General features: G+C 43.7%; 1 protein-coding gene across 2 annotated transcripts; it reads right to left on the bottom strand.

The window, feature by feature from the left end:
- LOC115152062 (WASH complex subunit 1) lies at positions 1–23,986 on the bottom strand. 2 transcript variants are annotated; one of them, XM_029696556.1, is made up of 11 exons: positions 23,905–23,986; positions 13,236–13,376; positions 11,751–11,862; positions 11,491–11,637; positions 3,765–3,901; positions 3,547–3,682; positions 3,175–3,367; positions 2,909–3,067; positions 1,057–1,212; positions 707–775; positions 1–578 (listed from the first exon to the last, which is right to left on the bottom strand). In XM_029696556.1, exons 1-11 carry the CDS (start codon positions 23,979–23,981, stop codon positions 430–432), a joined length of 1,476 nt encoding a protein of 491 aa, XP_029552416.1. In that variant the 5' UTR covers positions 23,982–23,986; the 3' UTR covers positions 1–429. The 2 variants fall into 2 exon arrangements, with proteins under 2 accessions (XP_029552416.1, XP_029552417.1); XM_029696557.1 differs by having other exon boundaries at positions 23,761–23,913.
- Between the last annotated feature and the right edge of the window lie 2,934 nt (positions 23,987–26,920).

The raw sequence follows: 26,920 nt of genomic DNA, 5'->3' as shown, positions 1-26,920 counted from the left end.
TTTTTTTTTTTAAATGCAAAAAGCCATTTATTGAATGAAATGTGTTAACATTCTGATTGAAATGTTCTACTTTAGTGTGGTGTTACACATGATGTAATATTTACATGTTACTTTATTAAACATCTTTACAATGCTGAGATGAGGTCTGACTTATCTCCTGTAGTTGTTTGTCCTTTCATTTTCTCAGTAAAGATCAGTCCGTGATGGTTCCTGTGTGTTGATCAGAACTACAGAAAGCCAGCAGAGGGAGTCACTGAACTATAGAATACACCTGGGTCAAATACATGGCAGACACTGGAAGTGCGGCTGATTGCAAAACGTAGGGACCACGTCACTATGGTCAAACAATCATATAATCCGCAAAGAAACCAGTGGCGTTCCCGATATGTGCTCAGAGTTCCATTGGTTCTGATTGGCTAGTCTCAGTTGTTAGGCCTCCCAGTCGTCCTCGTCTTCAGCGGTTGGCTGATGGGGGGCAGGAAGAGGCGGGATTACATCGGACATCCTAGCGAATGCGCTGCCAGAACCAGCTGGGCCCTCCCCAGAGTCCCCGCCTCCAGGACCCTTACCAGAGATACCTAGGAAACACACACACCACGATCACCAAGACAGGAATACTTCTACACCATTATCAGAGCCTTTGCAACAATAACCCAGGGGAGATGAGCAAAGAAGGGAGGACAGGCAGGGAGAGGGATGTTCTCACCTTTCCTTCGCATGGCCAACTTATTGAAGAGATCTGACATGAAGTCTCCTCCACTGGCTGCTGCTACCACTGAGAGAGACGGAGGGAGAACACAGTAAGAAAGCAGTGTGTAACACTATGTCCCAAATATGCTCTGTAAGTTAAAGAACTGGAATCCTGTAGCATTGCTCTGTTGGTGCTACATGTTCTCAAAGAGTCACCAGATTCAAGACTGATCTCTCGCTTGTTATTCAAGTGGAGAACCAAAACACTCAACCAACGGCAATCTGTTTATTTTCCTCTCCCTCTATTCTTCTTCTTCCCCTCTCCCCACCACCTCTCCCCTCTCACTCCCCCTCTTTTTATCATACCTTGTTCCTGTTCCTTCTGTTTCTTCTTTTCCATCTTGCGTTCTTTGATGTTGCGTAGTTTGGCCTTGCCGATGCCTCCAGCGTTGCGGATGGACTCTAATAGACTGGCCCGGCTGTTTGATTCAACCACCTCACTGGGAGCCCCCGCTACAGGAGCTGGACGTAAACACACAGTTAGAAAGGTGTGTGTGTGTGTGTATACTTACATACAGTGCATTCGGAAAGGATTCAGACACCTTCCCTTTTTCGACATTTTGTTACGTTACAGACTTATTTTAAAATGTATTAAATAATTTTTTGCCCTCATCAATTTACACACAATACCCCATAATGAGAAAGCTAAAACAGGTTTTTAGAAATTTTAGCAAATTGATTAAAAACAGAAATAAGTATTCAGACCCTTTGCTATGAGACTCAATTGAGCTCAGGTGCACCCTGTTCCGATTGATCATCCTTGAGGTGTTTTTACAACTTGAATGGAGTCCACCTGTGGTAAATTCAATTCATTGGACATGATTTGGAAAAGCACACACCTGTCTATACAAGGTCCCACAGTTAACAGTGCATGTCAGAGCAAAAACCAAGCCATGAGGTCAAATGAATTGTCCGTAGAGCTCCGAGACAGGATTGTGTCAAGGCACAGATCTGGGGAAGGGTACAGAAACATTTCTGCAGCATTGAAGTCCCCAAGAACACACTTGCCTCCATCATTCTTAAATGGAAGAAGTTTGGAACCACCAAAAGTCTTCCTAGTGCTGGTCGCCCGGCCAAACTGAGCAATCGGGGGAGAAGGGCCTTGGTCAGGAAGGTGACCAAGAACCGAATGGTCACTCTGACAGAGCTCCAGAGTTCCTCTGTGGAGATGGGAAAACCTTCCAGAAGGACAACCATCTCTGCAGCACTCCATCAATCAGGCCTTTATGATAGAGTGGCCAGACAGAAGCTACTCTTCAGTAAAAGGCACATGCAGCCCGCTTGGAGTTTGCAAAAAGGCCCCTAAAGGACTCTCAGACCATGAGAAACAAGATTATCTGGTCAGATGAAACCAAGTTAAACTCTTTGGCCTGAATGCCAAGCGTCACCTCTGGATGAAACCTGTCACCCTCCCTACGGTGAAGCATGGTGGTGGCAGCATCATGCTGTGGGGATGTTTTTCAGCGGCAGGGACTGGGAGACTATTCAGGCTCGAGGGAAAGATGAACAGAGCAAAGTACAGACAGACCCTTGATAAAGTCCTGAGCGCTCTGGAGCAGGTTCTCAGATATGGGCGAAGGTTCACCTTCCAACAGGACAACGACCCTAAGCACACAGCCAAGACAACGCAGTAGGGGCTTCGGGACAAGTCTCTGAATGTCCTTGAGTGGCCCAGCCAGAGCTCGAACTTGAGCGAACATCTCTGGAGAGACCTGAATATAGCTGTGCAGCGACGCTCCCCATCCAACCTGACAAAGCTTGAGAGTATCTGCAGAGAAGAATGGGAGAAACTCCCCAAATACAGGTGAGCCAAGCTTGTAGTGTCATACCCAAGAAGTCTTGAGGCTGTAATCACTGCCAAAGGTGCTTCAACAAAGTACTGAGTAAAGGGTCTGAATACTTATGTAAATGTTATTTCAGTTTTTTTATTTTTAATACATTTGCAAAAATGTCTAAAAAACAGTTATTACTTTGTCATTATAGGGTATTGCATGTAGATTGATGAGGATTTTTTTTATATATTTTTTTTATATATATATTCGAATAAGGCTGTAACGTAACAAAATGTGGAAAAGTGAAGTGGTCGGAAGACTTTCCGAATGTACTGTATGTAGTGTGTGTGTGTGTGTGTGTGTGTGTGTGTGTGTGTGTGTGGTACCTGTGCTCCGAGTGCGGTTGGGGTCGGCAGGGCTGTCTGCAGGTGGAGGTGGGGGAGGAGGTGGGGGAGGGGGGAGACCAGGGGGAGGGGCGGGGGTGTGTGTGGGCTCTGGTGGGGGAGGAGGGGGAGGAGGCGGGACTGCAACTTGGAACTGAGAACCTGTAACACAAACAAACATCAATCAATAGAAACAGTTCCGTCAGTTGACATGACCGATTTCCAGGGAAACTTCTGTATAATCCACACAACAGAAACAGCGTGTGTACCAGACATGTCCTCCCCAGTGAAGGTCGGTAGTTCAGGGAAGGTATGCGTTGGTCCAGAGGGTGCGATGCCTGGCCCCAGGTCTTGACTGTAGGACAAGTCGTCAGCGATGCCTGGCAAGTCTGGTAGGTAGGAGGGGACATCTATCTCTGGGACCTGACCCAGGTCTGGAACATAGAAGTAACTCTCTGCTGTCTACAGGGGGACAGATGAAGAGAGAATGAGAGAAGAAGGGAGAGAGAAAGTGTCCTAATTCAAAGGTACACTTTAACCTGTTAGCAAGGCCCTTTGAAATAATCTTTCAGGCCTCCAGTTCTTCAGTGAACACATGTAAGGGAGTGTGTGTACGATGTGTGTGTACGATGTGTGTGTACCTGTCTCTCGAGCTGTTCTCTCTTGGTTATGGATAGCGGAGCGTCAAATGGTTTCTCTTCCTTCTCTGTCTCCAGGGTGGTGTGTGTTTTAGTCACCGCCCCCGCCAGGGGGTCCAGGAACACATACTTCTTATACCTAAACACATACACAAACAGTTAGAGGAGTGTGTGTTAGAGTGTGTGTTAGAGTGTGTGTGTGTGTTTGTGTGTGTACTAACAGGTTCTCTGTAGTATTAAACAGCAGCAGGGAGCTGACAGAGGAGATGTTTCGAGGCAGACCGCCCAGCCCCTCCTCGGTCTCATCCTCCGAACGCTTCTTACTGCTCACACACACCGGGTAATAACACAACTTCTCCTAGAGGTGGATATAGACAGGGGGTGTAAAACAAGAGAAGACCAATATTAAATGAGTCTGGTAAGAACCTACTTTTCTTTAAAAAACACAAATGGCCACCAGACAAACATGCATTAGCTTTGCTTTGCACCTCTGTTTTGAACAAAGAAAGTTTTTTATTTTTTATTTCACCTTTATTTAACCAGGTAGGCTAGTTGAGAACAAGTTCTCATTTACAACTGTGACCTGGCCAAGATAAAGCAAAGCAGTGCGACACAAACAACAACAGAGTTACACATGGAATAAACAAACATACAGTCAATAACACAATAGAAAAAAATATTAAATAAAATAATAATATTAAATAAAAAACAAATATAAAAAATAGTTACAGTAGTAGCTTTTGATAGAGACAGCCTTGCAGGCAAAAAAGAGAGATACAGATTCAAAGACGGATTCAAATACCCTGTGGTTTGGAGTCTGCACACAACCAGACTCCAAACCACATGAATAACTCCCACTCGTTCCCTTTTCGTCAGCAGCCTCTGTCTATTTCTCTCTCTCTCCCTCGCTCTCTCCGCAGCGCATGAGGTTTCATAAATAATACATCTCTGAGCCAGGGAAGCACACAGGAAATATTGTTTTCCACATCTTTCTCTCCCTCTCACACACAGGACAAAATACTACTGTTCCTGGAAGTTTTCGATTCCGGCAGCGAGGGAGATCTCAGGGGTGTTCACTATCAATAACGCACAACTTCACTGCTGAGCTAAGGTGCAAACACACACAACTGTGGTGTAAAGTAACTAAGTAAAAATACTCTTGACACCCAAAAGTACTCAATATATTTCAAATCCTCAGGCAGGACAGTAATACGGTCCAATTCATACACCTGTCAATATAACATGCTGTCATCCCTACTGCCTCTGATCTGGTGGACTCACTAAACACAAATACTGCTGTTTTAGTGGGCCCCTGGCTGTCCGTAAATAAAAAAAACCTTCCGGTTTGCCTAATATAAGGAATTTCATGTGTAGAATTTATTTTTACTTAAGTATGACAATTGAGTACTTTTTCCACCACTCTACTTAAGTACATTTAAAACCAGATACTTTAAAACTTTTACTCAAGAAGGATATTACTGGGTGACTCACTTTTACTTGAGTCATTTTCTACTAAAAGGCATCTTTACTTTTACTCAAGTATAACAATTGAGTACTTTTTCCACCACTACATGCACACAGTAGTTTCCTGAGGGTAGTTTTAGTCAGGGCCTCTCATGTCCCCAGGTCAGAACAGGTCAGAGCCTAACTAGCGGTGTCTCTCAGCCAGGTCTAAACCCATCACCTCAGCCCCCAGGTTTGTCTATGCAGCTGTTAAATACCTGTGGACTCAGCTGTACGGCTGAGTGGAGCAGAATGTACACTACCGTTCAAAAGCTTGGGGTCACTTAGAAATGTCCTTGTTTTTTAAATAAAAGCACATTTTTTGTCCATTAAAATAACATCAAATTGATCAGAAATACAGTGTAGACATTGTTAATGTTGTAAATAACTATTGTAGCTGAAACCCCACCTCTTTAAGGAATACCTGGGATAGGATATAGTAATCCTTCTAATCCCCCCCAAAGATATAGATGTACTATTGTAAAGTGATTGTTCCACTGGATATCATAAGGTGAATGCACCAATTTGTAAGTCACTCTGGATAAGAACGTCTGCTAAATTATGTAAATGTTAATGTAACCGAAACGGCTGATTTTGTATGGAATATCTACATTATCAGAAACCTTCACTCATGTGTTCCAATGGCAAATTGTGTTAGCTAATCCAAGTTTATCATTTTAAAAGGATAATTGGTCATTAGAAAACCATTTTGCAATCATGTTAGCACAGCTGAAAACTGTAGTGCTGATTAAAGAAGCAATAAAACTGGCCTTCTTTAGACTAGTTGAGTATCGGGAGCATCAGCATTTGTGGGTTCGATTACAGGCTCAAAATGGCTAAAAACAAATAAACTATTGAAACTATTCTATTCTTGTTCTGAGAAATGAAGGCTATTCCATGCGAGAAATTGAAGATCTCGTACAACGCTGTGTACTACTCCCTTCACAGAACAGCGCAAACTGGTTCTAACCAGAATAGAAAGAGGAGTGGGAGACCCTGGTGCACAACTGAGCAAGAGGACAAGTACATTAGTGTCTAGTTTGAGAAACAGACGCCTCACAAGTCCTCAACTGGCAGCTTCATTAAATAGTACCTGTAAAACACCAGTCTCAACGTCAACAGTCAATAGGCGACTCCGGGATGCTGGCCTTCTAGGCAGAGTTCCTCTGTCCAGTGTCTGTGTTCTTTTGCCCATCTTAATCTTTTATTGGTCAGTCTGAGATATGGCTCTTTTTTTTGCAACTCTGCCTAGATAATGGGCCTCTGTATGCCTATGTAGATATTCCGTAAAAAATCTCCAGCTACAACAGTCATTTACAACACTAACAATGTCTACACTGTATTTCTGATCAATTTAATGTTATTTTAATGGACAAAAAAAATGCTTTTCTTTCAATAACAAGGACATTTCTAAGTGACCCCAAACTTTTGAACAGTAGTGTATATTGTGAGTGAAAGCCAAAAAGGCATGGTCATATTTAATTTATCTAAACAGCTAGGCCTATACTGCTATAAAGCTGTGCATTTAAACTATACATATATCAACTGTAATGGCCAGCTTTAGCTGAGGAGGAGACAGTGCTTTCTGTGTCCAGCAATCTGTATGCTTATAAGAAATCCCGCTATGCCTTCAGACGAACCATCAAACAAGCAAAGCGTCAATACAGGATTAAGATTGAATCCTACTATACCGACTCTGACGCTCGTCGGATTTGGCAGGGCATGAAAACTATTATGGACTACAAAGGGAAACCCAGACGCGAGCTGCCTAGTGACGTGAGCCTACCAGACGAGCTAAATGCATTTTATGCTCACTTCGAGGCAAGCAACATTGAAGCATGCACGAGAGCACCAGCTGTTCTGGATGACTGAATGATAACGCTCTTGGTAGCCGATGTGAGCAAGACCTTTAAACAGGTCAACATTCACAAAGCCGCGGGGCCAGACGGATTACCAGGACGTGTACTAAAAGCATGTGCGGACCACCTGGCAAGTGTCTTCACTGACATTTTCAACCTCTCCCTGACCGAGTCTGTAATATCTATATGTTTCAAGCAGACCACCATAGTCCGTGTGCCCAAGGAAGCGAAGGTAACCTGCCTAAATGATTACTGCCCCATAGCACTCACGTCGGTAGCCATGAAGGGCTTTGAAAGGCTGGTCAAGGCTCACATCAACAGCATCCTCCCGGATACCCTAGACCAGGTATTCCCAAACTCGGTGCAATGCCTGGCAGGTCTGGTAGGTAGGAGGCGACATCTATCTTCACATTTTCAAATAGTCCATTTATATTTTCCAACGGGGCTATACATTTGAGATTTTTTTCCTCGCCTGAGTAGCTGCGTTTCACTGCCAAAAATAAAATTAAACCATTTAGTGTTCTGCAAACAACACAATGTCAAATACAGGTAGCCTAGTCAAATAATTAACATCCAATCACATTAACCGTTACTCTCTCACGGGAATTCCACTAACGATCCGTATGTAGCCAAACGTAGCTGCTGCTCATGTTGGTATCTGTATTGATGGCACAAAAGCCATGACAGGGAGACATAGAGGAGTGGTAACACACATGCAAGCAGTTGCTCCCGACGCCACTTGGGTACCCTGCAGCATCCACCGAGAGGCTCTTGCTGCCAAGGGAATGCCTGACAGCTTGATAGACATTTTGGACACTACAGTGAAAATGGTTAACTTTGTTAACCTGTTTGGGATAGGGGGCAGTATTGAGAATTTTGGAAAAAATATGTGCCCATTTTTAACTGCCTCCTACACCAACTCAGAAGCTAGAATATGCATATTATTGTTCAGGTTTGGATAGAAAACACTCAATTTTCTAAAACTGTTTGAATGGTGTCTGTGAGTATAACAGAACTCCTATGGCAGGCAAAAACCTGACAAGGTTTCAAGCAGGAAGTACCCTGTCTGACAAGGAGTCGTGCGTCTTGCATCTGTTTATTGAAAAGTAAGGATCTTAGCTGTAACGTGACAATTCCCAGGGCTCCGATAGGCTCTCAGAACCCGGGAAATACCTGAAGGTTGACGAGGCAGCCTCAGGCTGAAACACATTATCGCCTTTGGCAAGTGGCGGCTCAGAGGACCTTTGAATGAGGCGCGTGCACGATTCGCTCCTGAGGAGAAATTTTATTCGGCTGTTTAGGCTCAATGCATATTCCCGGTCGGAATATTATCACTTTTCTACGAGATAAATGGCATAAAAATTGGTTTTAAACAGCGGTTGACATGCTTCGAAGTACGGTAATGGAATATTTAGACATTTTTTGTCACGCCAATGCGCCATGCGCGAGACCGTGATGTAGCATTCTGATAGTGTCTAGAACTCACGAACAAAACGTCGCTGTTTGGATATAACGATGGATTATTTGGGACCAAACCAACATTTGTTATTGAAGTAGAAGTCCTGGCAGTGTATTCTGACGAAGAACAAGCAAGGTAAGAACATTTTTCTTATAGGAAATGTGATTTTGGTGGAGGCTGACCTGGGTGGGTGTCTAAATAGCTAGCCCTGTGATGCCGGGCTATGTACTTAGATTATTGCAAAATGTGCTTCATCCGAAAAGCTATTTTAAAATCGGACATATCGAGTGCATAGAGGAGTAATGTATCTATAATTCTTAAAATAATTGTTATGCTTTTGTGAACGTTTATCGTGAGTAATTTAGCAAACTGTTAGTAAATTCCCCGGAAGTTTGCGGGGGTTATGCTTTTTCTGAACGTCACATGCTAATGTAAAAAGCTGTTTTTTTATATAAATATGAACTTGATTGAACAGACATGCATGTATTGTATAACACAATGTCCTAGGTGTGTCATCTGATGAAGATCATAAAAGGTTAGTGCTGCATTTAGCTGTGGTTTGGGTTTATGTGACATGATATGCTAGCTTGAAAAATGGGTGTCTGATTATTTCTGGCTGGGCACTCTGCTGACATAATCTAATGTTTTGCTTTCGTTGTAAAGCCTTTTTGAAATCGGACAGTGGGGTTAGATTAACGAGATTCTTGTCTTTAAATAGCTGTAAAATAGTCATATGTTTGAGAAATTGAAGTAATAGTATTTCTAACGATTCAAAAATCGCGCCACTGGATTTCAGTGGCTGTTACGTAGGTGGGACGAGTTCGTCCCACATGCGCCAGAGAGGTTAAAGCAAGGCCCCTGAACTCTCATGTATTTTCTGCACTATGCAATGATATGGGCAGTGACCATGTAACACTTTTACAACATACAGAAGTGCGCTGGTTATCAAGGGGAAAAGTATTGACACATTTTTTTTTTAAATTGAGAGACGAGCTTAAAGTTCTTTACTAACCATAATTTTCACTTGTCTGACCGCTTGCATGATGATGAGTTTCTCACATAACTTGCCATCTGGGTGATGTTTTTTCTCACCTGAATGATCTGAATCTAGGATTACAGGGACTCTCCGCAACTATATTCAATGTGCGGGACAACATTGAGACTATGATTAAGAAGTTGGAGCTCTTCTCTGTCTTCATTAACAAGGACAAGACACAGGTCTTTCCATCATTGTATGATTTTTTGTGTGCAAATGAACTCCCGAAATTGATGAATTTCCCGAAATGGATGACACAAACAACTGGATTCGCTATCCCTTTCATGCCCTGCCTCCAGTCCACTTACCGATATCTGAACAAGAGAGCCTCATCGAAATTGCAACAAGTGGTTCTGTGAAAATTGAATTTAATCAGAAGGCACTGCCAGACTTCTGGATTGGGCTGGACTCAGTATCCTGCCTTGGCAAATCACGCTGTTAAGACACAGTTGTCCTTTGCAACCACGTACCTATGTGAGAGTGGATTCTCGGCCCTCACTAGCATGAAAACTAAATACAGGCACAGAATGTGTGGAAAATTATTAAAGACAGGCTCTCTCCAATACAACCCAACATCGCAGAGTTATGTGCATTCTTTCAAGCACACCCTTCTCATTAACCTGTGATGAGTTATTGGTTAAGTAAGATGGTTAAATAAAGCAAAATTATTGATTATTATTATATTATTATTTTTGCCCTGGTCCTATAAGAGCTCTTTGTCACTTCTCACGAGCCGGGTTGTGACAAAACTCACTCATTCTTATGTTTAATAAATGTATCGTATAGTGTGTGTGTGTGTGTGGCAACCCCACTCAAATTCACATACCGTCCCAACAGATCCACAGATGACGCACTCTACACTGCCCTTCCCACCTTGACAAAAGGAACACATATGTGAGAATGCTGTTCATTGACTACAGCTCAGTTCAACACCATAGTGCCCACAAAGCTCATCACTAAGCTAAAGGACCCTGGGACTAAACACTTCCCTCTGCAACTGTATTCTGGCCTTCCTGACGGACCGCCCCAGGTGGTAAGGGTAGGCAACAACATGTCTGCCACACTGATCCTAAACACTGGGGCCCCTCAGGGGTGTGTACTTAGTCCCCTCTTGTACTCCCTGTTCACCCACGACTGCGTGGCCAAACATGATTCCAACATCATCATTGTGGACTACAGGAAAAGGCGGGCCGGACAGGCCCCCATTAACATCGACGGGGCTGTAGTGGAGCAGGTCGAGAGTTAAGTTCCTTGGTGTCCACATCACCAACGAACTATCATGGTCCAAAGACACCAAGACAGTTGTGAAGAGGGCACGACGACACCTTCACCCCTCAGGAGACTGAAAAGATTTGTCATGAGTCCCCAGATCCTCAAAAAGTTCTACAGCTGCACCATCGAGAGCATCCTGACCGGTTGCATCACCGCCTGGTACAGCAACCAACTGCTCGGCATCTGTACATTACTGGGGCCAAGTTTCCTGCCGTCCAGGGCCTATATACTAGGCGGTGTCAGAGGAAAGCCAATAAAATTATCAGAAACTCCAGCCACCCTAGTCAGACTGTTTTCTCTGCTACCGCACGGCAAGCGGTACCAGATCGCCAAGTCTCAAAAAGCTCCTTAACTGCTTCTACCCCCAAGCCATAAGACTGCTGAACAATTAATCAAATGGCCACCGGACTATTTACATTGACACCCCCCCCATTTGTTTTGTACTATTGCTACTCGCTGTTTATAACCTAAGCATAGTCACTTCACCCCTACCTACATGTACAAATTACCTCAACTAACCTGTACCCCCGCACACTGACTTGGTATCGGTACCCCCTGTATATAGCCTCATTATTGTTATTTTATTGTGTTACTTTTTATTATTTTTTAGCTTTGGTTTATTTGGTCAATATCTTCTTAACTCTTCTTGAACTGCACTGTTGGTTAAGGGCTTGTAAGTAAGCCTTTCACAGTAAGGTCTACACTTGCTGTAATCGGGGCGCATGTGACAAACAAAGTTTGATTTGACCTCTTTGTACTGCAATGTTTTGCAGATGATCAAATAAAGTATTGTATATTTATGTGTTTGTGTGTGTTACCTGCAGGGCCTTGTCATCAAGGGGTCGTAGTTTGGCCTGTATGTGGTATCGGGGGCGTGTTTGGGAGGCGGGGTCTGTGGCTCCACTGAAGATGGAGGAGTAATCCTGGAGACGATCTGGAGCTGGATACTTAGCACTGGAGAACACCTACACATTGTCACCCACACCCACACACACACACACACACCCCCCCACACACACACACATCAAAAGTAATCTATTTTGCAGATATATGCAATTCTGTGTGTGAAGCGTGTTACCTTGGTGGCCTTCTTGCTGCCTTTGATCTTGTCGACGCGGGCCTGGGCCAGCCTGATCCGATCTGTCACACTCTGCAGCTGACAGCGATTCCGCTCTACACTCTCAGATACCCTACACACACACAGAAATAAATACATTCTGAATAACAAACTGGCTTTATTTACAAATTAGTGAGCATGTCTCACCCCATGGCCAAGAATGGCCTTTTTCTATCTCACTCTAGGTGACGAAATCATCTCCAAAATATTGTTATTTTTTAAACAAAGTGATTATTATTATTACTATTAATTAATTTTACATTTTATAAAAGCCCCTCAGATATTCTCACAGATCAGATTTGTCGTAATGGAAAATGCCCCTTAGATATTAATTTAGAATACTCCAATCCTCTAAAGGTAATTATTGGTGGAGAGCCACGTCATTGAAAAATATATTTTTCAATATACTGTAGGCCTACCGTAGGCGACATGACTCTCACTAGTGTTGAGTAATGTGCTGTTAAAAGTGGTGTAGGTCTTATTTATTTTAAAAGTATATTGAAGTTAGAATGCTATGCTCTTACTACTGTAGCCTACTCCCGACCGTCACGTTGTACAGCGCCATATTTTCCATTCAAGCCTAACGGAAACCCTGAGGGTTTAGTTTTTTGTTTTTCTTGGAAAAGAAACACCATAATATTAATCAAATTAATTAAGCTAAATTTCTTAAAATCAATCCCATATATGATGTTCTTACAAAAAAGCTTTTAAATTCTCTAGTACAGCCACTATTGAAGGCTATCAAATGCTTCTCAAAGATGCCCTCTGGTGGTCAAACTAGCACCAACTAGCATTAATGGTAACACTGGCTGACAATTAAATAACGTGCCATAGAATTCTGCTGCAGTATGACGCAACTTTTAAAGGAGGAACCACTTTACATTTCTATGTAGAAGATGGGTCATATCATTAAAAGTACCAGAGAGCCCACTATGGAAATTTGATGTGTTTGAAAAGTATATTGGTCCAAGCAATATGTCTAAAAATAAGCAAAATCAACAAAGGTTGAGATATTCATATTAATATTTTTTATGTTGAATAACTCAATGTAAGAAAACATATTTCAGAATCTAGACATAGTTCATATTTGAAAGCGCATTGTATAATGACACCAATATATTGTCTTTATCGTGTACGGTTCACAGATCTCACAGGAGGCATGTGTAGGTCTAAAAAGGGCCTAAAACGGCCACTTTCATCATGATTTTCTCAAAAATGGTTTGTGATACAAACGTAAAAACCATGTTGAACATCCTTCCTGCCAATGAAGTTTCCGTGTGAGAATTCCCAGAACAATCTGAGATACCAAAAATATTTTCCACTCCCGCTGGCATGGAATCAATCAATATGTAAGGAATTATCAGGAGGATCTTAGCTACCAAACAACACATGTAGCACATGCTCTTATTGGACGACTTATACTCCTCGATCTGTGTGTGTGTGTACCTGGTAAAGATGTCAGTAGAGATGGTCTCTAGGTAGAGCAGGGCATCTGCTATCTGGTGAACAGCCTCCTCCCTCCTCAGGTCTGACTGGATCAGAGGCACCGAGTACACCTGACCCTCGAGACACTGCTTCACACTCATCCTACACACACAATATGAGAGAGAGAGAGAGAGAGAGAGAGAAAGAGAGAGAGAGAGAGAGAGAGAAAGAAAATCCTCTGCATTATCATTGACAGCGGACTCCTACATTTCCTCAAATGTCAAATTTGCTTCTTACCAAATTACCGTACGACAGACCACGTATTCACCCTGCACACACCCTTATTGACAAACAAACAAAACAACAGCCTTTTTATTCTTTGTTGATTTCAAAACAGCTTGACTCAATTTGGCATGAGGGTCTGCATTATAAACTGATGGAAAGCGGTGTTGGGCGGAAAACATCCAACATTATAAAATCCATGAACACAACAAATGTGAGGTTAAAATTGGCAAAAAACACAAACATTTCTTTCCTCAGGGCCGGGGGGTGAGACAGGGATGCAGCTTGAGCCCCACCCTCTTCAACATATATAGTGAACAAAAATATAAAAACGCAACAGACAACAATTTCAAAGATTTTACTGAGTTACAGTTCTTATAAGGAAATTAGTCAATTTAAATAAATTAATTAGGTCCTAATCTATAGATTTCAAATGACTGGGAATACAGCTATGCATATGTTGGTCACAGATACCTTAAAAAAAAGTTTGAGGCGTGGATCAGAAAACCAGTGTGACCATAATTTGCCTCATGCAGCGCGACATCTTGATCAGGCTGTTGATTATGGCCTGTGGAATGTTGTCCCACTCCTCTTCAATGGCTGTGCGAAGACCCTGGATATTGGCTGGAACTGGAACATGCTGACATACACGTCAACCCAGAGCATCCCAAACATGCATCCCAAACATGCTCAATGGGTGACATGTCTGGTGAGTATGCAGGCCATGGAAGAACAGACATTTTCATCTTCCAGGAATTGTGTTCAAATCTTTGCGACATAGGGCCATGCATTATCATGCTGAAACATGAGGTGATGGATGAATCGCACAACAATCGGCCTCAGGATCTCGTCACGGTGTCTCTGTGCATTCAAATTGCCATCGATAAAATGACATTTTATTTGTTGTCCGTAGCTTATGCCTGCCCATACCATAACCACACCTCCGCTATTGGGCACTCTGTTCACAAAGTTGACATCAGCAAACCTCTCACCCATACGATGCCATACACGTGGTCTGCAGTTGTGAGGCCGGTTGGACATACTGCCAAATTCTCTAAAATGACGTTGGAGGTGGCTTATGGTAGAGAAATGAACATTCAATTCTCTGGCAACAGCTCTGGTGGAAATTCCTGCAGTCAGCATGCAACTTGCACGCTCCTTCAAAACTTGAGACATCTGTGGCATTGTGTTGTTTGAAAAAACTGCAGATTTTAGAGTGGCCTTTTATTGTCCACAGCACAAGATGCACCTGTGTAATGACCATGCTGTTTAAATCAGCTTCTTGATACGCCACACGTCAGGTGGATGGATTATCTTGCCAAAGGAGAAATTCTCACTAACAGGGATGTAAACAGATTTGTGCACAACATTTTAGAGAAATAAGCTTTCTGTGCATATGGAACATTTCTGGGATCTTTTATTTCAGTTCATGAAACATGGGACCAACATTTTACATTGCGTTTATATTTTTGTTCAGCGTACATCAACAAATTGGCGAGGGCACTAGAACAGTCTGCAGCACCTGGCCTCACCCTACTAGACTCTGTAGTCAAATGTTTACTGTTTGCAGATGATCTGGTGCTTCTGTCCCCAAACTAGAAGGGCCTATCGCAGCACCTAGATCTTTTGCATAGATTCTCTCAGACTTGGGCTCTGACACTCAATAACGGTGTTCCAAAAAAGGTCCAGTTGCCAGGACCAGCACCACATTTAACTTCCACAAAGATGTGAACAATCAGAGACAAGGCAAAAAGGGCCTTCTACACCATCAAAAGAAAGATGCAATTCGACATACCCGTGTGGCTCAGTTGGTAGAGCCTGGCACTTGTAACGCCAGAGTTGTGGGTTTGATTCCCAGGTGGGACCAGTATAAAAAAAATATATGCACTCACTACTGTAAATCACTCTAAATAAGAGTGTCTGCTAAATGACAAAAATGTAAAACATACCAATTAGGATCTGGCTGGAATCAGTTATATAACACATTGGCCAGTATGGTTGTGAGGTCTGGGGTCCACTAACCAACCAAGAATTCATAAAATGGGACAAACACCAAACAGACTGCATGCAGAATTCTGCAAAAACACCAAATAATGAATGCGGAGCAGAATTATGATGATTCCCGCTAATTATCAAAATCCAGAAAAGAGCAATTAAATTCTACAACTACCTAAAAAGTAGCAATTCTCCTATAACAAAGTCCTCACTTACAAAGAGATGAACCTGGAAAAGAGTCCCCTCATCCTGCAGGTATGGGAACTCTGTTCACAAACTCGACAGAGCACCAGGACAACAACGCAATTAGAGCAAATCAAGAGAAAACAAAAAGATAATTACTTGACACATTGGAAAGAATCAAGTAAAAAACAGAGCAAACTGGAATGTTATTTTGCCCTAAATAGAGACTACACAGTAGCGGAATACCTAACTACTGTGACTGACCATCGGCAGACCTGGCTCTCAATGGAAGACAGTCTATGTGCCCACTGCCCACAAAATGAGGTGAAAACCGAGCTGCATGACCATTCTAGAGACACATAATTCCTTCAGATTACACAGACCCACAAAGAATTTTAAAACAAATCCAATCTTGATAAACTCCCATATGGATTAGGTGAAGTGACACCACAGCAGCAAGATGTGACCTGTTGCCACAAGAAAAGGGCAACTAGTGGAGAACAAACACCATTGTAAATACAACGTATATTTATCTGTTTATTTGTTTCCCTTTCATACTTCAACTATTTGCGGATTGTTACAACACTTGAAATGTCTATATTCTTTAAAAACCTTTGTGAGTGTAATGTCTACTTTTAATTTCTGATTGTTTATTTCCCTTTTGTTAATTGCCTATTCCATTTGCTTTGGCAACGTAAACACATGTTCCCCATGACAATAAAGCCCTTTGCATTAAATTGAATCGAGAGAGATCATCCTGATCCAAGATGGTGTAGCAGTCAGACGTCTTTTGTCCTCGTCTTGTCGAGTCCCATGTATAAATCATGTATATATCTTTATATATATTTTTTCTTAACCTCAACTTCAACATACTCTCCTGCAATCCGCCTCACCCAATGTGGTATGGATCTACTATTTTCTTTACTTTGAACCGGAACCCCCAACAGGAGCAAGCCAGCTAACTAGCTACTAGCTAGTAGTCAGCTAGCCACTACCAGCAGTCATCAGCTGCCTTTAGCCCGGACAACTCTTGCCAGTCTGCACAGCGCTACTCAAACCAGAGCAAATCGGACTGATTTCTACCGCAAGCTCTGAACCTTTTCACCTGGATCATCGCAGCAAGCTATCAGCTATCCGAGCGGCCACTCCTGGCTAACGTCTCTGTCCCGAAGCAAGAACCAACTAGCCTTTGCTAAGCCCATCTCCCGGCTAGCCGAAGAGGTCCATCAGCCACTCCTTGGGCTATAATACCTATTTTGCCAATTGGCCTGGACCCCTGTCGACCCATCAGGACTGGACTACCGACGTAATTCAACCGAAGGGCTTTTTCAACTGGCTCCACCATCACGACATCCCCTGAATGCCCATCTGCTAGCCGTCTAGAGCATATCGGACTGTTAGCTTAAGAGGCCCATCGGACAAACTCTTTGGCCACTATACCTATTTTGCCAATTGGCCTGGACCCTTTCACCACACGGAGCCCTGCTGATCCACGACGACTGGTCTGCCGACATTACAGTGCGAGGGGGCTACTACTGACTTCTTCTGTCACGACGTACCACTAAGGCCCTTCTACTAGCTTGCTAGCCCCGGCCCGCTAGCTGCCTGAATCGCCATGTCTCCGGCCCGCCTGAGCCACTCACTGGACCCCTATGATCACTCGGCTACGCATGACTCTCCATAATGTCAATATGCCTTGTCCATTGCTGTTTTGGTTAGTAATTATTGCATTATTTCACTGTAGAGCCTCTAGCCCTGCTCAATACTCCTTAGATAACCCTTTAGCTCCACCTCCCACACATGCGTTGACCTCACCTGGTTTAAATGATGTTTCTAGAGATATATCCCTCTCATCTTCACTCAATGCATAGGTTTACCTCAAATGTATTCACATCCTACCATACCTTTGTTTGTCTGTCTCCTACTCCTCCTCTGGTGCATGTTAATATTAGAAGCCTCCTCCCTAAGTTTGTTTTATTCACTGCCTAAGCACACTCCACCAAACCGGATGTCCTAGACGTGTCTGAATCCTGGCTTAGGAAGACCACCAAAACCCCTGAAATTTCCATCCCTAACTATAACATTTTCCGACAAGATAGAACTGCCAAAGGGGGCAGAGTTGCAATCTACTGCAGAGGTATCCTGCAGAGTTCTGTCTTACTATCCAGGTCTGTGCCCAAAAAATTTGAGCTTCTACTTTTAAAAATCCACCTTTCCAGAAACAAGTCTCTCACCATAGCCGCTTGCTATAGACCACCTTCTGCCCCCAGCTGTGCCCTGGACACCATATGTGAATTGATTGCCCCCATCCATCTTCAGAGCTTGTGCCGTTTCGTGACCTAAACTGGGACATGCTTTCCACCCCAGCCATCCTACAATCTAAGCTTGATGCCTTCAATCTCACACAAATTATCAATGAACCTACCAGGTACAACCCCAAATCTGTAAACACGGGCACCCTCATAGATATCATCCTAACCAACCTGCCCTCCAAATACACCTCTGCTGTCTTCAACCAGGATCTCAGCGATCACTGCCTCATTGCCTGCATCCGTAATGGGTCTGCGGTCAAACGACCACCCCTCATCATTGTCAAACGCTGCCTAAAACACATCAGTGAGCAGGCCTTTCTAATCGACCTGGCCCGGGTATCCTGGAAGGATATTGACCACATTCCGTCAGTAGAGGATGCCTGGTCATTCTTTAAAAGTGCTATCCTCACCATCTTAAATAAGCACACCCCATTCCAAAAATGTAGAACCAGGAACAGATATAGCCCTTGGTTCACTCCAGACCTGACTGCCCTTGACCAGCACAAAAACATCCTGTGGCATACTGCATTACCATCGAATAGCCCCTGCGATATGCAACTTTTCAGGGAAGTTAGGAACCAATACACACAGGGAGTTAGGAAAGCAAAGGCAAGCTTTTTCAAACAGAAATTTGCATCCTGTAGCACAAACTCCAAAAAGTTCTGAGACACTGTAAAGTCCATGGAGAATAAGAGCACCTCCTCCCAGCTGCCCACTGCACTGAGGCTAGGAAACACCTCTCTTTCTAAAATTATCTGCCGAAATTGTTGCAACCCCTATTACTAGCCTGTTCAACCTCTCTTTCGTATCCCAAAGATTGGAACGCTGCCGTGATCATCCCCCTCTTCAAAGGGGGAGACACTCTAGACCCAAACTGCTACAGACCTATATCTATCCTACCCTGCCTTTCTAAGTCCTTCGAAAGCCAAGTTAACAAACAGATCACCGATCATTTCGAATCCCACTGTACCTTCTCCGTACCTTGTCCACATATTTCTCTAAAATATGTGGACAACTACAAATACCTAAGTGTCTGGCTAGACTGTAAACTCTCCTTCCAGACTCACATTAAGCATCTCCAATCCAAAATTAAATCTAGAATCGGCTTCCTATTTCGCAACAAAGCATCCTTCACTCATGCTGCCAAACATATCCTCGTAAAACTGACTATCCTACTGATCCTTGACTTCGGCGATATCATTTACGAAATAGCCTCCAACACTCTACTCAGCAAATTGGATGCAGTCTATCACAGTGCTATCCGTTTTGTCACCAAAGCCCCATATACGACCCACCACTGCGACCTGTATACTCTCGTTGGCTGGCCTTCGCTTCATATTTGTTGCCAAACCAAATGGCTCCAGGTCATCTATAAGTCTTTGCTAGGTAAAGCCCTGCCTTATCTCAGCTCACTGGTCACCATAGCTGCACCCACCCATAGCACACGCTCCAGCAGGTATATTTCACTGGTCACCCCCAAAGCCAATTCCTCCTTCGGCTGCCTTACCTTCCAGTTCTCTGCTCCCAATGACTGGAACAAACTGCAAAAATCCCTATAGCTGGAGACTCATATCTCCCTCACTAGCTTTAAGCACCAGCTGTCAGAGCAGCTCACAGATCACTGCACCTGTACATAGCTCATCTGTAAATAGCCCATCCAACTACCACATCCTCATACTGTTATGTATTTTGTTCCTTTGCACCCCAGTATCTCTACTTGCACACTCATCTTCTGCACATCTATCACTCCAGTGTTTAATTGCTATATTTATAATTACTTCGCCACTATGGCCTATTTATTGCCTTACCTCCCTTATCCTACCTCATTTGCACACACTGTATATAGACTTTTTCTATTGTATTATTGAGTGTGTTTGTTTATTCCATGTGTAACTCTGTGTTGTTTTTTTTGTGTCACACTGCTTTGCTTTATCTTGGCCAGGTCGCAGTTGTAAATGAGAACTTGTTCTCAACTAGCCTACCTGGTTAAATAAAGGTGAAATAAAAATTAAAAAAAATAAAATAAGGGAGAGTATATAGCCATAATATAACATTTGAAATGTCTCTATTCTTTTGAAACTTGTGAGTGTAATGTTTACTGTTCATTTATGATTGGTTATTTCATTTTTGTTTATTATCCATTTCACTTGCTTTGGCAATGTAAATATGATTCCCATACCAATAAAGCTCTTTCAATTACATTTTTTTTGTGTGTGTGTGTGTGTGTGTGTGTATGTGTGTGTGTGTGTGAGAGAGAGAGAGAGTGAGAGAGACAGAGACAAAGGGATATTGCTAATGGAACTCTCCCTGGCAGCAGAATGCAGAAACTAACCGCTCTACCCGTTCTGTCCTTTCACCATCTGTCAGCAATGAAAGGTAGCTAACATCATAGCTGCTTCTGAGCATTCTTCTTCATGGAGTTTAACGGCGGTTGGCATCCAATATGTTGCATAACCGCCCCCAATTGAACTATAGTATTAATCCATTACACTTTGTGATACAAAATGGGAAAAGGGGAAATGGGATTTTTTTAAAATAAAAATACTAAATATAATGTTTTATTACCCTACACTCATTTAAACCCACCACCTTATTCCACTTCCTGAACCCTATCTGATCCTATCCCAGGCCAACGACAGAGGACGGGACACTACCACTCAACACACCCTGTAACTCTTCTGAAGTCAAATCTTGTACCCCCAAGTACTTCCCTGCAGCTGCCACCACAACATCTATTTTCTGTAACTTACATTCCATCTCTGCGGTACAGTTGATAACCATTGCTATGAATGCTAAGAAGCCAACCTTACTTAAACATATACTGCTCAAAAAAATAAAGGGAACACTTAAACAACACAATGTAACTCCAAGTCAATCACACTTCTGTGAAATCAAACTGTCCACTTAGGAAGCAACACTGATTGACAATAAATGTCACATGCTGTTGTGCAAATGAAATAGACAACAGGTGGAAATTATAGGCAATAAGCAAGACACCCCCAATAAAGGAATGGTTCTGCAGGTGGTAACCACAGACCACTTCTCAGTTCCTATGCTTCCTGGCTGATGTTTTGGTCAATGTTGAATGCTGGCGGTCCTTTCACTCTAGTGGTAGCATGAGACGGAGTCTACAACCCACACAAGTGGCTCAGGTAGTGCAGCTCATCCAGGATGGCACATCAATGCGAGCTGTGGCAAGAAGGTTTGCTGTGTCTGTCAGCGTAGTGTCCAGAGCATGGAGGCGCTACCAGGAGACAGGCCAGTACATCAGGAGACGTGGAGGAGGCTGTAGGAGGGCAACAACCCAGCAGCCGGACCGCTACCTCCGCCTTTGTGCAAGGAGGAGCACTGCCAGAGCCCTGCAAAATGACCTCCAGCAGGCCACAAATGTGCATGTGTCTGCTCAAACGGTCAGAAACAGACTCCATGAGGGTGGTATGAGGGCCCGACGTCCACAGGTGGGGGTTGTGCTTACAGCCCAACACTGTGCAGGACGTTTGGCATTTGCCAGAGAACACCAAGATTGGCAAATTCGCCACTGGCGCCCTGTGCTCTTCACGGATGAAAGCAGGTTCACACTGAGCACGTGACAGACGTGACAGAGTCTGGAGACGCCGTGGAGAACGTTCTGCTGCTTGCAACATCCTCCAGCATGACCGGTTTGGCGGTGGGTCAGTCATGGTGTGGGGTGGCATTTCTTTGGGGGGCTGCACAGCCCTCCATGTTCTCGCCAGAGGTAGCCTGACTGCCATTAGTTACCGAGATGAGATCCTCAGACCCCTTGTGAGACCATATGCTGGTGCGGTTGGCCCTGGGTTCCTCCTAATGCAAGACAATGCTAGACCTCATGTGGCTGGAGTGTGTCAGCAGTTCCTGCAAGAGAAAGGCATTGATGCTATGGACTGGCCCGCCCGTTGTGCTCAATCCAATTGAGCACATCAGGGACATCATGTCTCACTCCATCCACCAACGCCACGTTGCACCACAGACTGTCCAGGAGTTGGCGGATGCTTTAGTCCAGGTCTGGGAGGAGATCCCTCAGGAGACCACCTGCCACCTCATCAGGAGCATGCCCAGGCGTTGTAGGGAGGTCATACAGGCACATGGAGGCCACACACACTACTGAGCCTCATTTTGACTTGTTTTAAGGACATTACATCAAAGTTGGATCAGCCTGTAGTGTGGTTTTCCACTTTAATTTTGAGTGTGACTCCAAATCCAGACCTCCATGGGTTGATAAATTGGATTTCCATTGATTATTTTTGTGTGATTTTGTTGTCAGCACATTCAACTATGTAAAGAAAAAAGTATTTAATAAGATTATTTATTTCATTCAGATCTAGGATGCGTTGTTTAAGTGTTCCCTTTATTTTTTTGAGCAGTGTATATCACTCATTTGCCTATCCCTCTATTCAGGACCAGATCTACTATTCACAGGAATCCTCTCAGAATCCCTCACCCTTGATCCACTCTCCTCTACCTTCTTCACTGTCTCAGCATAGGACATCTTCTGCACTACTCTGACCCTGGCCACCTGATCCTGCCTCTTTCACACAGGACACCGCAGATCCCCTGCAACATGGGCACCCCTACACAACTTTTTCCACCGAAATGTGTCCTCCTGCACACTTCCCACATCTTGGAATCTCCCTCCTACACACTTCTGCAACATGCCCATAAACGCGACACCTGTAACTCTGCAGTGTATTCGGCATAACAGCTTTAACAGTATAACTCATTTATCCTAACATTACTTTGTCAGGTAAAGACTCCGAATCAAATCTCAGAAGAACAGACTGACACCTCTGTTTCATCCCGCTCCCCATCGCACAAACACCAGGAATGTTCAACTTAAATTGATCCACCTTTACACACAGCCGCGGGAAATAATTTGGGGGTGGGACTTATTTTGCTGACGGGGAGGAGGGGGGATGCAGAAAAAATTAATAGCCTGCGCTGAAAACATCTATATCAGTCCGCTAATACAGGACAAAAGGACTGGTTCCAACCTCGTAAAAAATCTCACTCACACTGGACCAAATGTATCTTTACCATAACTATGTCCATCAATGCAGGGCTCGGGCTTCGAGCTCCTCACAACACCTTCTACCCCTTCTTTTCCAACTCTGAATACTCCTCAAAATGTGCAACCCTACTTCTCCCCCTTCCATTTCACCTCCAAAACTCAAACTGGGGTCCGACTCACTCTGTTTGAACTTGACACCAATCATCCTCGACATTCAGAGGGTTATTGTTATTGCTACCTTCAACAGATTCAAACCTATCCTCTGCATCCCTCAGTCTTTTCAAACGTCCTCTCTTTTTGCCCCCAATCCTCCTTCCTTAACCAATTACCCGACTCCTGAAAATATATAACTTGTCCAAGCCGAAATATCCTTTCAGCCTCCTCGAGAGACATAACGTTAGTAAACCTGCGTTACAACTCAACCAGTTACCAGACTTGTTCATGAACGCGGCATGTGTGTCGGTCTCGGCTGACTGTCATGTGACGGGGTTTACCACTTCCCCCCCTCAGATCCAACTGTCCTTCACAGATAATCAATAACTGTATATATACAGATAACTAACTTGGGAGTGAAGCAACAGCCTTGGCAGCTCATCTTTATGTTGAGGTCCCATATTATATGACAACGTTAGCATACTTAGCAAGCTAGCTAGGTCACGTTAGCATTGTCCAGTTGGCTAATTAGTAATGTGCAGCGAGACCATGTAAATCCTGTCTACATGAATTTCTCCACTACGAAAATACTTACACCAGAGAGCTTCTCATATCATGCCCGCTCTCGGCAGAGACTCTACCCGGCTACATGCCCAGGGCCGTGGACCCATATCTTCTCGGCAGACTGACACACTCACAAATTAGTCAAATAATCACTAAGCTTTCTCATTAGTCTTACCTGACCACTGACAGCATACAGTGTGTACACGGCCGCTGAGAGTTCTTTCTTCGATGAGGTTTAACGTCGGTTGTCATCCAATATGTTGCATTACCGCCACCTACTAGACTGGAGTACAACTCCCTTATACTTGCTTGAAAAAATAAACAAATACCCTACCATCTAACACTACACTCGCAAAAATTGTAAATAAAAATAACACCATCCTACTCCACTATTTAAATCTATTTAGCCCTGCCTCATGCCAACAACCTGAAAGGATGGGACACCACCACTTAACACCCTGTAACTCTTATGTCGTCTCGCACACCCAAATACCACTCTGCATCTGCCACCACAACCTCAATTTTCTGCGACTTACGTTCCATCCCTGCAGTACAGTTGATAACCATTGCTATAAATGCTAAAAATCCAATCTTACTGAAACATATATCACTTGTTGGCCTATCTGATAGTGGCTTATTATTATTCTTCTTCGCTAAAACACAACAACGACCCTCTGTCTCTCAGCGTGAAACTACAGCCACAATAACGATGCGCCATAATAGTGGAATTTGCGGGTCGCCTTCAAAATACATGTCCCCCGTTGAAACTTATTCATACGGATATAAAGAGGATTAATGCCGTATTTAGACTAGATAATGTTGAACAAGGTTGGAATGTTCTATAGATAAGGCTTTACAGTCCAATATTAATATTCAATACCCACAATAGTCTGAGTGGGGAGGTGATTTCCCACCGTCAAAGTCCTGCCATAACATTTACATTTACGCTCTTATCCAGAGCGACTTAAGAGCTATGACGCTAATATTTGTGGGTGTCACTGAGTAGGCTGATACCACATAGGTAAGGCTGTACAGCGCTTAAACACTGTGGACAAAACATTAAGAACACCTGCTCTTTCCATGACATAGACAATTCAGGTGAAAGCTATGATCTCTTATAAACTCAGCAAAAAAAGAAACATCCACTCACTGTCAGCTGCATTTATCTTCAGTAAACTTAACATGTGTAAATATTTGTATAAACATAACAAGATTCAACAACTGAGACATAAACTGAACAAGTTCCACAGACATGTGACTAACAGAAACGGAATGTGTCCCTGAACAAAGGGGGGGTCAAAATCAAAAGTAAGAGTCAGTATCTGGTGTGGCCACCAGCTGCATTAAGTACTGCAGTGCATCTCCTCCCCATGGACTGCACCAGATTTGCCAGTTCTTGCTGTGAGATGTTGCCCCACTCTTCCACCAAGGCACCTGCAAGTTCCCGGACATTTCTGGGGGGGATGGCCCAAGCCCTCACCCTCCGATCCAACAGGTCCCAGACGTGCTCAATGGGATTGAGATCCAGGCTCTTCGCTGGCCTGTCTTGCAGGAAATCACGCACAGAACGAGCAGTATGGCTGGTGGCATTGTCTGGAGGGTGCTGGAGGGTCATGTCAGGATGAGCCTGCAGGAAGGGTACCACATGAGGGAGGAGGATGTCTTCCCTGTAACGCACAGCATTGAGATTGCCTGCAATGACAACAAGCTCAGTCCGATGATGCTGTGACACACCGCTGTCAGGGAAATTGCAAGATTATGTTATAATGCTTGTACTGCATTATAATGGTTGTTTTATTCGACAGAATAGGGTATTCTGTTATTTGTGTGTGTCTTCTACTGAGGATGGGCCTCTATGAGATAACACTGACAGAGGAGATTTACGATGTCTTTGGGTGATAAAACCTAAAGAGCATTCCAGAGAACATGAGTTAATGTTTTGTTCTATACTGTACCAGGGAGAGATGGCTATCCAGTTTGGAGTCTTAACCTTGTGACATATTTATTCTGTATATCTGTTGTTCGTCATGTAGGTTGAAAAGGGTGTATCTTGGCTATAATAGATATTTGTACTTTTGTTTTATCACTCTCAACGGATCATTAGAAATAGTGAATCATTGAAAGTCATTGCTATTGCAACGCTCTTCTTATTAAAGATGTTGTTTAAGTATAACTCTGACTTGTGGGATAAGTTTGTCACTCCTAATTTGATAATACAGAAATAAACCACCACACTGCCCAGACCATGATGGACCCTCCACCTCCAAATCGATCACGCTCCAGAGTACAGGCCTCGGTGTAACGCTCATTCCTTCGACGATAAACGCAAATCTGACCATCACCTCTGGTGAGACAAAACCGCGACTCGTCAGTGAAGAGCACTTTTACCAGTCCTGTCTGGTCCAGCGACAGAGGGTTTGTGCCCATAGGCAACGTTGTTGCCAGTGATGTCTGGTGAGGACCTGCCTTACAACAGACCTACAAGACCTCAGTCCAGCCTCTCTCAGCCTATTGCGAACAGTCTGAGCACTGATGGAGGGATTGTGCGTTCCTGGTGTAATTCGGGCAGTTGTTGTTGCCATCCTGTACCTGTCCCGCAGGTGTGATGTTCGGATGTACCGATCCTGTGCAGGTGTTGTTACACATGGTCTGCCACTGTGAGGACAATCAGCTGTCCGTCGGGTCTCCCTGTAGCGCTGTCTTAGGCATCTCACAGTACGGACATTGCAATTTATTGCCCTGGCCACATCTGCAGCCCTCATGCCTCCTTGCAGCATGCCTAAGGCACGTTCACACAGATGAGCAGGGACCCTGGGCATCTTTCTTTTGGTGTTTTTCAGAGTCAGTAGAAAGGCCTCTTTAGTGTCCTAAGTTTTCCTAACTGTGACCTTAATTGCCTACCGTCTGTAAGCTGTTAGTGTCTTAGCGACCTTTCCACAGGTGCATGTTCATTAATTGTCTGTCTACTTCCGCATTGTCTTACCGCGTGATAGGTTCTGGTACTTAAAGGGACAGAAAGCCATGGATTTTGACTTTAGTTTCATTCCACCTCAAAAAGCACAAGAAGGAGGATTTTGACACCCACCATCTCAGATTGTTATGAAATCGTTTCCGTATTTACAAACAGATTAATTCTGTATTTACCTCCAATGCATTCACATCCTACTATACCTTTGTCTGTACATTATGCC

The sequence above is a fragment of the Salmo trutta genome, chromosome 17 (genome assembly GCF_901001165.1).
Source record: "Salmo trutta chromosome 17, fSalTru1.1, whole genome shotgun sequence".
Classification (NCBI taxonomy): domain Eukaryota; kingdom Metazoa; phylum Chordata; class Actinopteri; order Salmoniformes; family Salmonidae; genus Salmo; species Salmo trutta.
Note: the sequence above shows the minus strand (reverse complement) of the source record. Positions and strands in the feature narration are given on the sequence as shown.

What these genes read in the sequence shown, in the direction of transcription:
- LOC115152062 (XM_029696556.1), bottom strand. Translation starts at nt 23,981, where the DNA reads ATGACAACCGACGTTAAACCTCATCGAAGAAAGAACTCTCAGCGGCCG. An exon ending in CACTGGGGAGGACATGTCTG is followed by an intron (nt 3,068 to 3,174) that starts GTACACACGCTG and finishes TTTGTGTTACAG; the next exon opens with GTTCTCAGTTCCAAGTTGCA. An exon ending in CAACCGCACTCGGAGCACAG is followed by an intron (nt 1,213 to 2,908) that starts GTACCACACACA and finishes GTTTACGTCCAG; the next exon opens with CTCCTGTAGCGGGGGCTCCC.